Here is a 14,286-nt window from a genome sequence, read left to right on the forward strand (position 1 = left end):
TGCAGATTAACTCCATGCAGGAGATGTTTGCTCCATATGCTCCTTTGTTGCTGTGTACAAGAGGATGAGTTCAGAGAACAAAATATGAGGACATGACAGTCGGCAGAAATAGGTCATCAGATGCAGGATTTTAAAGGGTTTATGGCTAATCCGGGGTTGTTTGGTCCTGGGGAGTGTAATGATTTATAACAACTGTATTCCATCAGTTTATCTGTTGGGAATAAGTAGTCTTAGGCTGGGCTTAAGCCTCCACAGATGCTGTGGTAGGAAAGACTGCCATGAAATGGTGCATAAGAGCCCATCCTCAGTTGCTGGAATGATCTGTGTACCCTTGCATGTGGGTATGCCTAGTTATGTGATTTTTTTGTAGGGAAGTTAAGATGTGCAGATCCATCTGTGTATTTTGATCAAAAGGTGAGGAGAGTATAAAGGAGATACTGAGGAGTTCTGTACAAATCACTGTGCTCTTCAGAACTGTCACTCACGTGGTGATTGTTCCAAACCAGGGCATTTTTTTAAAAAGCAGCATGACTTCTGCGCTCGTGAAAGGTGCCAGATTGACAGTTCTGGAGACTGAACCCTTCTATTTATCCACAGAACAGGTACAACACAGGCAGCAGCACTGCGAGCTTCCCCACAGTGTCTCGTCCATGTGTCCCAAGCCTGTTCTGGAGGAACCCCCTGTTGAGGTGAGAAGGCAGTTCAGTCTCTTTGTGTCCTGTCAATCCTTGGCCTCACTGCCAGGGAGACTGAGCAGGGTGTCAGCTAATGCCAGCTGTCATGGGAACCTGTAGAGTCTGGGCTGGAACACGCAGCAGATTTCAAGGAACATGAAATATATTCCACACTTGTGACGATCTTCTAGGAGCCTTTTTGCTTTCAGTGACTTAGGCTGAGGTCAAGGAATTGATTTTGAGCCCACTGCAGGACATTCAGGTTTCGGTGTTGTGTTTATGTGAGAGGCCATTGATGTTAAAATCAAAGTGGGTTCAAGGCCCTCAGCCAGCCGCTCAAGAATTTCGCTGTCTACCCATAGCCCTCTGTTTTCTCCCAGTTGAAGGGGTAGAATAACAGTTGTGTGGATTCTGGATAGCAGAAATAGATAATATAAATATGTACTATGCTAATATTTGCCCTTAGTCTACCAGATTGACTCATTTACCGAATTTCCTGCATATTATAAAACACTTACTGTCCATCCCGTTTTCCTCTGTGTGCTCCAGCTTGGAATAAGGTCCTTGTGAGCTAATAAAGTATTTGGATGCTGATGCTTTAAAAACCTGCTTTCCTTTGGAAAAATAGTAGGAAATTGGGTAGATAGTAAATTAACCAATACAACTTATTATCTACAGTGGGACAGCTGTTAAAAACACTAGGAAACAGGGAAAGTGCTTTGTAATATATAAAAATAAGATAAAGCTGGATGTTTCCCAAGCTTCAGAAGAGAAATTTGCTTCAACAACTCTGTGGTCTGGGAGATTCATCCAAGCTTAGCCTTTTATTCATAGCTTTGAGGCTGTTTTTCAGCTACAATGAATTTTTCTGCAGACAGCAAAAAACTCGGTACTGTTGCTTCCATGGCTTTTTTTTTTTGTTGTTGTTGGTTTTTTTTGTTTGTTTTGTTTTGTTTTTGTGTTTTTTTTTGTTTTTGTTTTGTTTTTGTTTTTTGGTATATTTTAAAAGAAAAGAAGCTATAAATAAAAGTAGTCTCACGATTTGAGGGATTTTCTTTGCCAAATTTTAGGTGCCGTCTTGAAAATCAGATTGGTTTTACCTTAAAACTTTAATGAAAAGAAAGGGGTTTGTGTGCGTTCAACTTGAAAGGATTTATTCATATTAATAAGTATTCCAGGCCAGTGTTAGTGCAGCTGAAGCAATGCAGCTGAGCTTTTAGTTTTTTTCTCTGGTTATTCTATGTTTCTGTTTATGTGCACACCTCACGTGACACTTGTGAGGATGGGGACGGTGTAGTTACTGAGTAACTGCTGTGCGGGCTTTCAGGATCCTGAGTAAGTGCAGAATAAATATTTTAATTCTCTGTCCTCTGATGCTTCCAACTGTGATATCCTCTCCTGAGTCCCATCTAGAAAATGAACTGTAGTTACTGCAATGACAACTCATGGATTTCCATGAGCCTTTCCTCTGACATTTTGTCTTTCATCCACAGACCCATTCTGAAGAGAGACCGTTCCAGTGTGAGGAATGCAAAGCCTTGTTCCGAACCCCCTTCTCTCTACAAAGACATCTGTTAATCCATAACAGTAAGTGCAAAGTCAGAGGAAGAACAGCTTTCTCCATTCTCATATGTGACTGACAAAAACCAACGTGTGGCACCTTGCTCCAATATACAACTTGCTATGTTATATTGGTACTAGGACTCAACTCTGTATCCAGGGAGTTAAAAAACTCAGAGCCAAATTCAAACCTTGCTTTCAGATTCACTTAAATGCAAATCCAAATATGCTGTAGAAAATCCAGCAGTGATTTGAGGTCTGATGGCAAGAAATTTATTTCTACATTGTGTGATAGTGTTACCCCCATTTTAAGAAAGGACAAATGGAAACAGAGATAAGTTGGTGACTCGCTCAGCTTTTGTAGGTAATCTGGTTTAGAGCTTGACACTGAGCTTGTCTCTCCTGTGCCAGCCCAGGCTCATGTTTGCTGCCTCTGGCACAGAACTGGAGCAGCTCAGAGAAATGCTGTGGCTATTTTCGCACATGAGTAACTTTCCGTGGCATTCTGTCCTTTTTTTTTTTAGTTGACTGTGTTATGATTTATTTTTGCTGGGATTTTCTCCATCTTTAATACTTGCAGAGCCCTAGACTATCATTCAACCCTTTGAAAATCAACAGTTTAAATTTTAGAAAATGCTCATGATCTAAAATCCATAGCTTAGAAGACAGTACTTGGTTTTGGGGAATATTCACACTGGCATAACTAAGAAAACCACAAATCTTTCCTTTTTTAATCCTGCATAACAGTGTTTCTGTTAGAGAAATTACTGGATTGGCATGTTCAATTTCTTCTTTTACAATAATCTTTAGAAGCTTCTGCAATTTTTTAAAGCATTGGATGTCATAAATTATTTTCCCAGTGTTAAAAAGGATGGGGGAGAATGTTAAAAACCCATTCAGTAATGTGTCTTCTAATGAACAAGCATTTGCAGAATATTCAAAATATGCGATTCACAGTGTGCAGAATTGTAGGTTTGCCTGACAATTTCTCTAAAAACATACACTGTGACCTTTTTTAAGAGGGTGGTAGCTCAGGAAAACCTATTTTTCTCTGTTAGGTGAGAGGACCTTCAAGTGTGATCACTGTGATGCCACTTTCAAAAGAAAGGACACATTAAATGTTCATATTCAAGTTGTACATGATGGACATAAGAAATACAAGTGTGACCTGTGTGACAAAGCTTTTGTGACACCCTCAGTTCTGAAGAGCCATAAGAAAGTGAGTAGAATCAACTGATCATTTCTTCTGTGTCCTTAAGTTGTCATTCAGTGTAGAATCCCCAAAGCTGCTTCTGCCTTTCTGGCTTTTCAGTAGATTGTCCTTACCTAAAATGCTGATTGCAGTAGTAGGGTTATTGGTGCCCAGCTGAATCCACAGCTGGTGCTTGTGTATAAATTCAGTGGAGGTGCTCCAGCATCAGGTGTGTGGCAGGATGGGCCTGACTGCACTGCTCTTACCACCCTCCTTTGCACCAAACTCTGCCATGTAGTTGGGGTAAACTTTAGGAAGAGGCTTGCTCATTAGTTTGGCCTGAGGTAAGATTGATGTTACGGGAAAGAAATGCAAAGAAAATAATTGAATCAAGAAAAATCAGCTGAGAAAGGTCAGTTTAAGTGTTGCCATCTAATTCAGATTGTGAGAATTTATTTAAAAACATCATGTGTGTATTGCTTGCTATATAGTATGTGCTTCATATATATGTGTAAAATGGGAATTGCTTTTGCTTTGTGCTCCTGTCAGACTAGGACTGGCTGTGTTGTAGTTTTACTGTATTGTTCCCAGAAATCCTTTTGGTATTTGGGTGTTTGGAATGAATTAGTAGCTGCCTGTCTGGTATATCCCAATGTTACTGCTAGAGATACAAATGATCCCCAAATAACTGTATCCTAATCAAGAGGAGTTTAGCATTTATATCTTTCATGTCAGGGAATGAAAACAGTGCAAGTCCATCCAGTACTGAAATGAGATCTCATTTACCCTTGCTTCAGCTGCAGCATAAAATGTACTATGTGAGAAATATTTTGTTATGATGTAATGAAGAATTTTGTATCATTATGGTGTGTTTTCATCAACATAAGAATTCATTTTGCTATCTGAAGAGGGTCATGTGCTAGCTGGAAACCGAAATAGTCAGCTGCTCATATAATTGAATATGTTATCTTTCCTATCTCATTTAAATCAACACTTCTAAATGAAGTCATCAGAAATTCTCTACTAAAAGAACAGCCACAGTGATAAGGAAAAATAATTCAATAGACTGATAAATCTTTAGTTCAGAGTTGTGTGTTGAAAGTACAGTGTGAAAAATGGTGACCTTGTGTGTAATTGATTTCAGGGTGATCTTGCTGTTGACATGCAGGTTGGCTGGGAGAGTTTGTAATACTTTTTTTTCTATTTCGAAATAGTTCTTATATCAGTTCTTATATCAGTTCCAGCCCAAAAAGCTTGATTTCAAAAGACAAACTCAGTGATTTAGTGCTGGTGATAGTTACAATGTTCTTTTTGTGATCAATTCTTTAACACCTAGAGCTAATTAGAATCTTTGCCTGGTGTGATGGTGAAATAGATAATAGAGGTAATAGCAGTCAATGTCAATACAGTTAAATACTCCATATGTCACTTTTTTATGTAATGCTGTCATTCTTGTCTTTGCCCTCCCCATATAGACTCACACAGGAGAAAAAGAGAAGATTTGCCCATATTGTGGACAGAAGTTTGCAAGCAATGGAACACTGAGAGTTCATATCCGAAGCCATACAGGTATTTATTATGATGAACAGAAAAGACTTTCTGAATCTGTACCAAGGTATCTCTATGTCTACAGTTTATCTATCTACAAACAGGCAAATTTACAGGTAGGCTTAACACAGCATCTTTGTCAGACATTTGACCTGCTTAATGTGTAAAAGCTGTTGTCAGGTTTCATTTTGCAAGTTTACACTTTCATTCAAATTAGTGGCATCCAGTGGCTGAAAGAGGTTTCTTTGTGATAATTTGTTTACAACATAAAATGGTGTCGATTTGCCTTTGGCGTGACATTTTCTTCCCTCTGCGTAACAAAGTTTGGCTTGCAGGGAGATGACAGTAATTTCTGTCTACTGCTTGCTGATGTTACCCATCAGTTTGCATGGATCAGAAAGCCCCAGTTTTTCAGCTCATGGTGTAGATAGCTCTTGGGAAGATGCTCTTGAGATGTCCAAGTAAAAATGCTTTTCGCATGTGTGCTGCTACCAGTTAGATTTCAACTCTCTCAAGCAGGCTTTCCTAAATTTAGGAGTTGGACTAACGTGAGTTTCATGAAACCACACACCAGGGACCTCTAACCCTGAGTATAGAGCCCTGCAAAATTTATAACCTCTATTATAGGAGTCTGTGACATTTTGAACTTACTTGAAGCAGAAAGGCACAGAAGATTTCTAGTACCTTTGTAGATTAAATGCAGGGGGAGAAACTGCCTTGCCAGGAGATGATATAGGTTGGAATTACAGCAATATGGACTGTGGAAACAATTTATGAATGAGTAATGCTGCAAGAAGGAAACTATAAAGGCCTCTTTTTAGCCTAAGAAGCTAGAAGCAGTCATTGTACAGTGACTAATTCAGGAAAAATGCCTTGCTAAATTTATTTATAATGACCTGCGATAAATAAACTCTGATTCTTTCCTCTTCCAGTCTTGCTGCTAGTCCAGCGTCAATTACATTTTTGGTGGTTTGCATCCCTTACTGTGAGAATTAACCAAAATAGATGTTTATGGTTATTTTTGTCACTCTGTTATGATTCCTGGTCAATTTTTGATGATCCTGATGAATAATGGGGGGAGGTTGCTCCTAAGTTGTGACTTTGGGTTTAAAAATAATATTTTTATTACATGGCAAAATGCCTCATGTAGGGTTGAGTGAGAAAATGCCATAGTTGGATTCTTGTTGGAAATCTGGAGAGATGGTTTTGTTTGGTGCTGTACCTGAAGGCTTCAGCCATGTTGTTCTTGGACATAACACAAGCCCGCTGATCACGAGAGGAAGTTGTCCAGTGTTCAGTGAGTCTCAGGAAACATGGCTTTCTGAGGAATGGCTTGCATCATTCCCAAAGAACGTAAGGGGAGCTGCTGAAGGAAATCCAGGTTATCTGCAAACAGGGTAAAAAAAAGTTGAGCACTCTTAAGTTCCCTACAGTGTGAAAATCCTTGACAACTTTTCAGGGAATTTCTGAGCAGTAAGAAATTTTCAGTTCATCAAATAATGGAGCCACGAACTTACTTTATTCAGAGATGAATGTTTGGTTTCTAAATGTTGCAGTGATTAATACTTCATGGTATTTGTGTCTGTTAAATTCTTTGTATTTGAATTAATAGTTTCAAAACTATGCCATCCTTTTTCTCTTCAGTCAGACTTGAAAGTATCACTTTTCATTCTGAGCTTGAAGTGAAACAAGCAGCCACTGTCTGTTTTCAGTAGATGATTCATCCTTCTGAATAAGCTTTGAGCTTTTGGTGCAACTCAGCACTCCACCATAAGTGTAAATATTGCAAAGACTTCTTGTCTTAGTGATTACAAGTGATGAGGTTTGAGGTCTCTGTCCAGACATTTGCAATATCCTATTTTCTTTTTGTGGTCAACTAGACTTTGTTTTATTGTCTACTTTGTGTGAGAGGTTTTGTTCTGTATTTACAAAACAGATTCAGATAAAGGTTATTTTAAAGAGAGTTGTGCATCACTTTTTGTCCTCCTTATATTTATGAAGTTATTCTTTACAAAAGCTGAGGTTCTAGGGTACCTCTCTGGTTCTGCTTTGAAATAGTATTTTTGACATGCTTAATAATCCATATACAGAAAGAGAAGCTCAGTGGGGTTTTGTCTTTTATTTAATATGCAGCATGTGCTCTTAAATGTTGTTGCACACCAACATGAATGCTTCCTGGATAAGGAGTTTTCTTACCTCTTCTGTGTAGAATAAGACTCTGTAAATGAGCCCAAACAGTACTTGGCCTTTTGCAGCAGCTGAGCTGGTTTGGGGTGAGTGAATATGTCTGTATGTGCATGTACAGAGGGAAGGGGGTGATTTTTGCCTCTGAACCTGGGGTGTTGCTCTGTAATTCAGTAATTCATCATCTGGGTTTCAGCGTTGGCATGACACAGACAGTGCTCTGCAGGTCAGCTGAAACACTAGAGCACATTCTCCCTCTCCTGTATCCTGTTGGTTTATGACTTCTTAGGGTCACAGGGAGCTGGGGTTAATTCAGCAAAATAATCTTTTGACTGTGGTATAAATTCCTTGGCTTGTTCATAAATTGTAAAAGATCCTATGGTCTGCTCCATGAGCTTGAAACTCAGGGGCTGGGAGGTTAATTGCTTCCCTGAAGTTTTGAGCAACTTTCAGTGTTAGCAGTTTCTGGCTGCGGTTTGTGCAGCTTCTCAGTTGCCTTATGCATATCTGTTTAAAGGTGTTAATTGCTGTAGGGTGTGTGTATGGATTTGTGTGTGCCTGTGTGATCTGGGTATAGACACACATTTTATCTGTCTGCTGTTTATACTGTCGCCTTCCTAATTAGTTGTGTCCTAATCCCTTCTATCCTTGGGATGTAGCACATCAAGCTGTGCAACAGTGAAAGTTATTCTGAAGTGGTTTGTATTTGCAGGTAAATTTCTTTTAGAGTTAGGAGAATTAAGGGATTTAACTGTAGTTCTGTCCTTTCTATGCTGTCCTTTCCCTAGTGTACTTAAAGACTGATGAGGAGCAACAAATGAGCATAAATGTCTTCCAGAAAAATATGTACAAATACTGGTTAAAATATAAACATATTTTGCTTTAACCATCACAGTTAGTCCAAGTCACGATAATAAGTCAGTAAGAGAACTTACATCTGTCCTAAATGTTCTCTGAAAAGATGAATTTTTCAATGCTATGTCACTTAAAAGCCATTACTTACTGTATCTTTGCTACATGCTCTGCTAGGTGCAAAAAGCAGGTTTGTTTTTTAAGCATGAGTTGAGAAGGTTCTTTGCAAATTTACTTCCATGTGGATGAGTAAAAGGTAATACCAAGAAATGGCATTAAAACAGCAAAAAGCATTTGGACCATAGACTTCTATATCCTTTGTGCCAACACAATATTTTTCAATTTATGTAAGAAGAGATTGCTTTATAAGCTTTCAAAAATATTTTAACTTTAGCTGCTGATTGCCTTCTTGAAATGCCTCCTGTACTGAGACCCTGATGTTATACACCTAATTTTGCCATTGTAGTTCCATTTCTACAACTTAACTAAGCTTTTGAGCATATTTGCAATCCTACTTACGTCCCAGCTAGATAAATGTCTAAGTTCAAATTTTGCAATTCTAAGACAAAATTCCTGGGCAAGCAAAATATTAGTGATGCAGTTATAATAATAAAGATCTTTAAAGTAGTTCAGTCATCTCTGAATACAGAAGACTTCAAAGTAGTTGAAGGAAGTAATGAGTTCAAGTACAGGATAACTTTTATTTATTATGGTGTAGAATATATCACCAAAGGTTTAATAGCTAAACAAGCAACTGTTTGTTCATGTATATAATAATGTATAGCCAGGATCCTCATTCCAGCAGATCTTCTGCTAAATTATCTTACAAGTAATTTATATTTTCTTACATAGTGAAAAAGATAAAAGGCAAGCTTGAAGGACCTTCCTCTCATATGCCAATGAAGTATGTGAAAGAATGTATCTGTATCTAGTCAGTGAACAGCTTGCAAATGTCTACAGATAGGTTCTTTCTATTAATAACTTATAAATTATCCCCCTTTTATCTACCCAGTTTAAAAAGGAGCTTGCAGAAGGCTTCAAAGGTAAGGATTCTGCATTTCTAAACCTTTCAGTTTATACATCATTGTCTTGTTTGTCTCCAGACAACAGCTAAATCTTCAAAAATACCTGTAAAGTTTCATGCAGCTGTCAGCTTCTTGTTGTCTGTACCCATGAATGAGGAAATGTTCTCTTGAGGGGTAGATTATTTGAATGAGACATCTTTAGATCAAATGAGTTACTGATGGATTAATACATGTTCTTTAAAAGACTTAGTTGACCATTGGGTTCACTGAAGTAATAGATGTTACATTTTCCATTCATAGAGAAATCAGATTGTTTAATTCCAGTGATAGCTGCAAAGAATGGAACTGGTCTGTTCTTTAAAGTTGTGTCTGTTTTTTATTTAGTCCTTAAAATTACTTAAAATCTTGATATCATGGTAGAACTGATGAGAGCCTGTAAGTAAGTAATAATGGTAGTTCATGCTTTACTGCATGGATTCAGATAGTCTTCTTATTTTGTAGAGTTTTTTAACTAGTCTTTATGATTGATTTAGTGGCAAATTGCCAATATCTCAGTTATATCATCATAATTTTGGTGGACCAGATAGGGCAAACATTTTATTCGTCTTAACTAGAAATAATCTGAATTCTTTGAATAAACCCTAAACTTTGCAGAAAACAAAACCACCTCAACTGTGAAAATACCACTTCTATATCTCAAAAATTAAAGCATGGCTAAATACTTAGAAAAAGTTAAGTAATAGAAAAAATGTTTCAAGCCTTCTTGTTTTCCCTTATTTTGAAAGAATAGGATTTGACTGTTTTCAGTGGATGGGAAATGCACGTTGTTGATTTATATGAAACCAATTCTAGTTCTCCTTGGTGCCTGGAAAATGAGTGTTGGAGTTTGGTTATTCACAAATACACAAACTTAGAGTTATTCATCATCAGTGAGGAAACCAACCACCTGAAAAGACAGAGGCATTTAATCTCTTATCTTCAGAGTCTGCCAGATTTGAATGTTGGTTAAAATGAAGTAAGAAATATCTCTAATTGCCCCATACCTGAGGAGTGTTTCTCAGAGCACAGGACTGTTCTCAGAGCAGTCAGACCAATCCCTTTCCTTATCTGGCCCATGATGAGTATAAAATTACCTGTGCTTTTGGTGTTTCTGGGTCTTGTCTCAGCTGATGTCCTCAAGTATTTTATCTTTCAGTTCACAAAGTTACTTAGCTCTTGGCATGAGAGAGCTGTTCCTGTGTGGAGACTTCTGTACCTTCTCAAGTGCTAAATTTTGAGTGTTTAGTGGCTAAAAAGGAGGCGGGCCAGGCCAGATCACTTTTTATTGTCTAGTCCGGATTAAGACTAGTCCAGATGTCATAAGGAAATCAACTCACTGCTGCAGTTGGCCGAGCTTCTTGATTACTCTTCCGTTCTTTTCCCTCCCTCGAATCCCTGGTCAAAATTACAGAAATGCCTGAGAGATGCAGGGTGTTAAATGCTTTTGAAGATGCTACTCAGGATGTAGAAAATTGCCACCTCTACATGAGAGGAAGTTCATTATTTTAAAGAGGTGCTGGTTTTCTCACAGGACTGCAACACCAAAGTGGTGAAATATACTGAATATTTTCTTGACCTGTGAATTTTTAATCTTTGCTCAGTGATTTGTTTCCAGCATTTTCTAATTGAAGTTCTGCTGGAATCACTGCGTTCACTGAATTCCTGTTTAATTTAGTTTTGATTCCTAATGAAGTCCCCTTCCATGTAGGAGAAATTAAAATCTGTGTATTTTAGGTTTATTTATGTTTGTGTGTACACATTTGTGTAGTGCATTAACTGAATAATGTTTAGTTAAGGACACAAAGTTTTCAGTTGAATGGGAACACTGTTTAAGGGCAAGAGCAGCTGAGGATAAATGTGTGAAGCTGTCAGGTGCCCTCTCTGAGCAGTGTTCTAAAGCAGATGTCACAGTTTATAATTTTGTTACATCCGTTAACCTTTTGCCCATCCTTACTTGCTGTTGAATGCTGTCATCACCACAGATTATCTCTGACTAAAAAAGCCCCCTTGGAATTCCCATTCTGGACTGCCCTGTGGATCATCTGGTAAGGAGTGTTAAATGTGTGATCCAGATGGCCTCCAAATTCCTCCCCAGGTGAGCTGTGCTCATTCCACTGCAGTTGGGCAATGGTAGAGGCTCCCTTCTAACCCTCTCCCCTACCCCAGGCTTGAATTAGGACTTCAAAAAGGATTGTTAGTTTGCTGTAACTGTTCCGACAGCTGGTATTTTGAAATAATGCACATATATATGTTTATACAGAAAAACATAATAATTTTTATTGAAGAAACAATCTTCTAATCTCAATAATTAATAGTTCACTGTCTGAAAGAGAGATATGGGAAATGGTCTCTGGAACAGTCTGAGGGACCACATTGCCATAACTATATTTGTTCATTTTAATAAAGAAAACTGAAGAGAGAAATTCCTTAAGGCTGCTTGTGCTGCACATGATCTGATGTTCAGTGCAGTTTGTTGTAGTTCTTTTTCTGATGTTCGTGGGTGTTGACCAAAACCATTGATACTGAATACCCCAACTTAGCAGAGACATATTAAAAAGTGTATTAAAAAAACCCACCTTGATAATTTCACTGCATAATTCAAATTCTTCATTCCTTAACTGAGCAGTTGAGTTCCAGTAAAGACAGCAAGCCAGTGAATCCTGCTTGAAGGCTAACATGACTACCTGAGTGTTGTATTTGGGTGTCTAAGCAAGCTGCAGGGGAACAGGGACAGTAAACAGGACTGGAAATTTCACAGATGAAATAGAATTAATGCCTGGGTATGGCTTGGAAGAACAGTGAGACTGTTTCTTTGGTTTGCTGGGCTCTTCAGATTAGGACTATTTCTCAGTTGGATATTTCCTTTTTCATTTTTTTCATTGGATGTGAATGCATATCTCACCTGTAAAATACATATTTGCTTAATCAAATTTGAGGTCATTGTTCTGAAGTAATCACTAACATTGGTGGTTCTAATCAGGTTTCCACCTAACTTGAGAAACCACTTTATTTTTGTGGCTCAGCTGACTCCAGGGAATGCAAAATACAGTGTGAAAATAGCAATTCATATGACCAGTTTGATTAACTGTCTCAAAGTTCTTATTAAATGTCTAGCTGTAGCCACTGAAATCTTGAAATCTTCAAAAACTAATGTATATATGGATTTGCTTCTTAATTGTTTTGTGTTTGAGTTTGGGAGATCTATGTGCTAAACTCTCTGTAAATCCTGCCTTAGAGCACCTCTGATTGCAGATGTCTCATGGGAAGCTGTCCTGAGTCCAATCGGAATGGGAGAATCTGGTATTTAACTTCTTAAGCTACATTAAAGTGCACTAGGTATTGTGATCTCAAGCTAGAGATGGAGAGGAGAAAAAAAATATGTCAATTCTGTCATGATGTGGTTTCAGCTCAAAATCCCATATGTTTTTTAATCATGGAATAGTTTTTCATAATCCTTGTATTAAGGTTAAATTTATTTTTATTATGTTAAAAGCTCTGATTTTTTTTTTTTTTTGTTCATACAAAATCTGGAAGTAGAATGTCTAGACTTTGAATTATGCTAAATCCACTGCAATTTATCCCAGGATTATTTGTTTGGGGTTATTTGTACAGAAGAGCCATTAATGTGTTGAGCAGTTTGTTCTGGAACAGCAGGGACATGACAGTCAGCTGTAACTTAGGGGTGAACTTAACATTTTTTATCTTTGACTTGCTTGACTGTTCTGTTATTTTAATGAAAACAAAGTTTTGTTCAGAAAACAGATTTTAAAAACACCCAACCATAAAAATGCTTCTATATTTTATATAAATCACTATATATAAAAATGCGTTTATATAAAAATGCAGGGTGAAAATGGCATTGTTGTTAATTGACATTGACTTTACCTGAATCTTACCCCCTCTTAGTATGGTGTTACCACAAATTGAAACCATCTCATGAATGTTCTTCTAGAGGCAAATCTAAGAAGAAATTGTGGTTTATCTAGGCAAAATTGCTTTCTTTCACTTTGATTCTTAGTAACTCCTTCTTGTAAAGACAAGAGAAATAGAGGTTCATGACTTGCCAGGTATTTAATTTGCTTTTCTTAGTAACTTTTGCTCTTAATCTCTTTGTTAGGGATCCATTCATTTTCTGATCAGAGGAGTTTTGCATCTGGAAATCTCCACAATTTCTTGTGAACAACCTGAAGTTTATTACTGCAATGTTTATAATGGGGTTTTGGTAGTCCTTGTCTGGCTGTAGATGGATGTGAGAGCCCTGCTGGATAATGTCACTTTCCCAGGAGCTTGTATCACATGGCCTTTGCTCTCCAGTTTGTCTCAGTGACAATTCTAAACTTTGTGCAAGCACAAACCCCTCTCCTTTGTGGACACTGGCAGTAGTTTTCTATGAAATGTTGCACTTCAGCAAGCCTTCACGTGTGGGAGGAGTATTTCTAGCATTCATTCTTTCAAATCTGTCTTTTCATTTGTTGCCATCTTATTCCACTTGCTTATCACAGGATGAGAGAAAGTTAAACTGTTCCTGTTTATCTTACAGGACTTAGAGTGGGACAGAGTGTGTAAGACTTCTCTTGGGGAACGCCTGCTTCCCAATAGTCTCCTTGAATGTGGAATCATTCTGATGAGAAACTGACTGGTAGCATGAATAATGTTTGCCTAGGCCGGCTCAGAAGCAAGGAAGGAAGTTAATTCTTACCAGAGATAGAGAAGGTAATATGTAGAGTTGTAATGAATGATCTTGCCAGATTTGCTGTCCACAAGATCAGATATTTAATCTAAGTTAGTTACCTGGGCTCCTGAGACAGTAAATAGCAAAAGATGCATTGTCAGGGGGCAGTTTATTCACTTCTGAGACAGATAGCAGAGGCCCTTTCCAGAGAGCAATTAGTAAGAATTTTGTCCTAAGAAACTTGGTTGTTGCTAGCACAGATGAGTTTTAAGTTGCCCACTGTTAATTTTGTAAAATCCTAAAACCTTTTGAGGTAGAAGATAAGTTACACGTCTAAAAGGTGTTCATGCTCCGAGTAGACGCTTGTGTAAGCACCTGGGCACTTGAATAATTTCTAAGCATGCAGGCTCCAAAGTTGAAAGAAAATAACAAAAAATAAGAGCAACAGTAACATTACTTAGGAACGTCTTTTAAGTAGTTTTACTGGAAATTGACACAAGGGCGTGAGAAATTTATATAATTTAGAAAAACAAGATGGTT

General features: G+C 37.8%; 1 protein-coding gene across 3 annotated transcripts in view; it reads left to right on the forward strand.

Annotated features, from left to right (window-relative positions):
• PRDM5 (PR/SET domain 5) overlaps positions 1-14,286 on the forward strand; it is a 60,081-nt gene that overhangs the window by 29,042 nt on the left and 16,753 nt on the right. Inside the window, exons 11-15 of one of the 3 annotated variants that reach the window (XR_008430703.1) lie at positions 2,168-2,261; positions 3,293-3,453; positions 4,902-4,995; positions 9,023-9,053; positions 11,057-11,169. Coding sequence is in view for 2 of the 3 variants with exons in the window: in XM_053941458.1 (XP_053797433.1) it covers positions 598-689; positions 2,168-2,261; positions 3,293-3,453; positions 4,902-4,995 (441 nt within the window). In the remaining variant the exon portion in view is untranslated. Of the gene's footprint in view, positions 1-597; positions 690-2,167; positions 2,262-3,292; positions 3,454-4,901; positions 4,996-9,022; positions 9,054-11,056; positions 11,170-14,286 lie in introns of all 3 variants that reach the window. The other 2 variants (XM_053941458.1, XM_053941457.1) reach the window with 2 other exon arrangements.

Source organism: Vidua chalybeata, chromosome 4 (genome assembly GCF_026979565.1).
Source record: "Vidua chalybeata isolate OUT-0048 chromosome 4, bVidCha1 merged haplotype, whole genome shotgun sequence".
In the NCBI taxonomy this organism is placed as follows: Eukaryota; Metazoa; Chordata; class Aves; order Passeriformes; family Viduidae; genus Vidua; species Vidua chalybeata.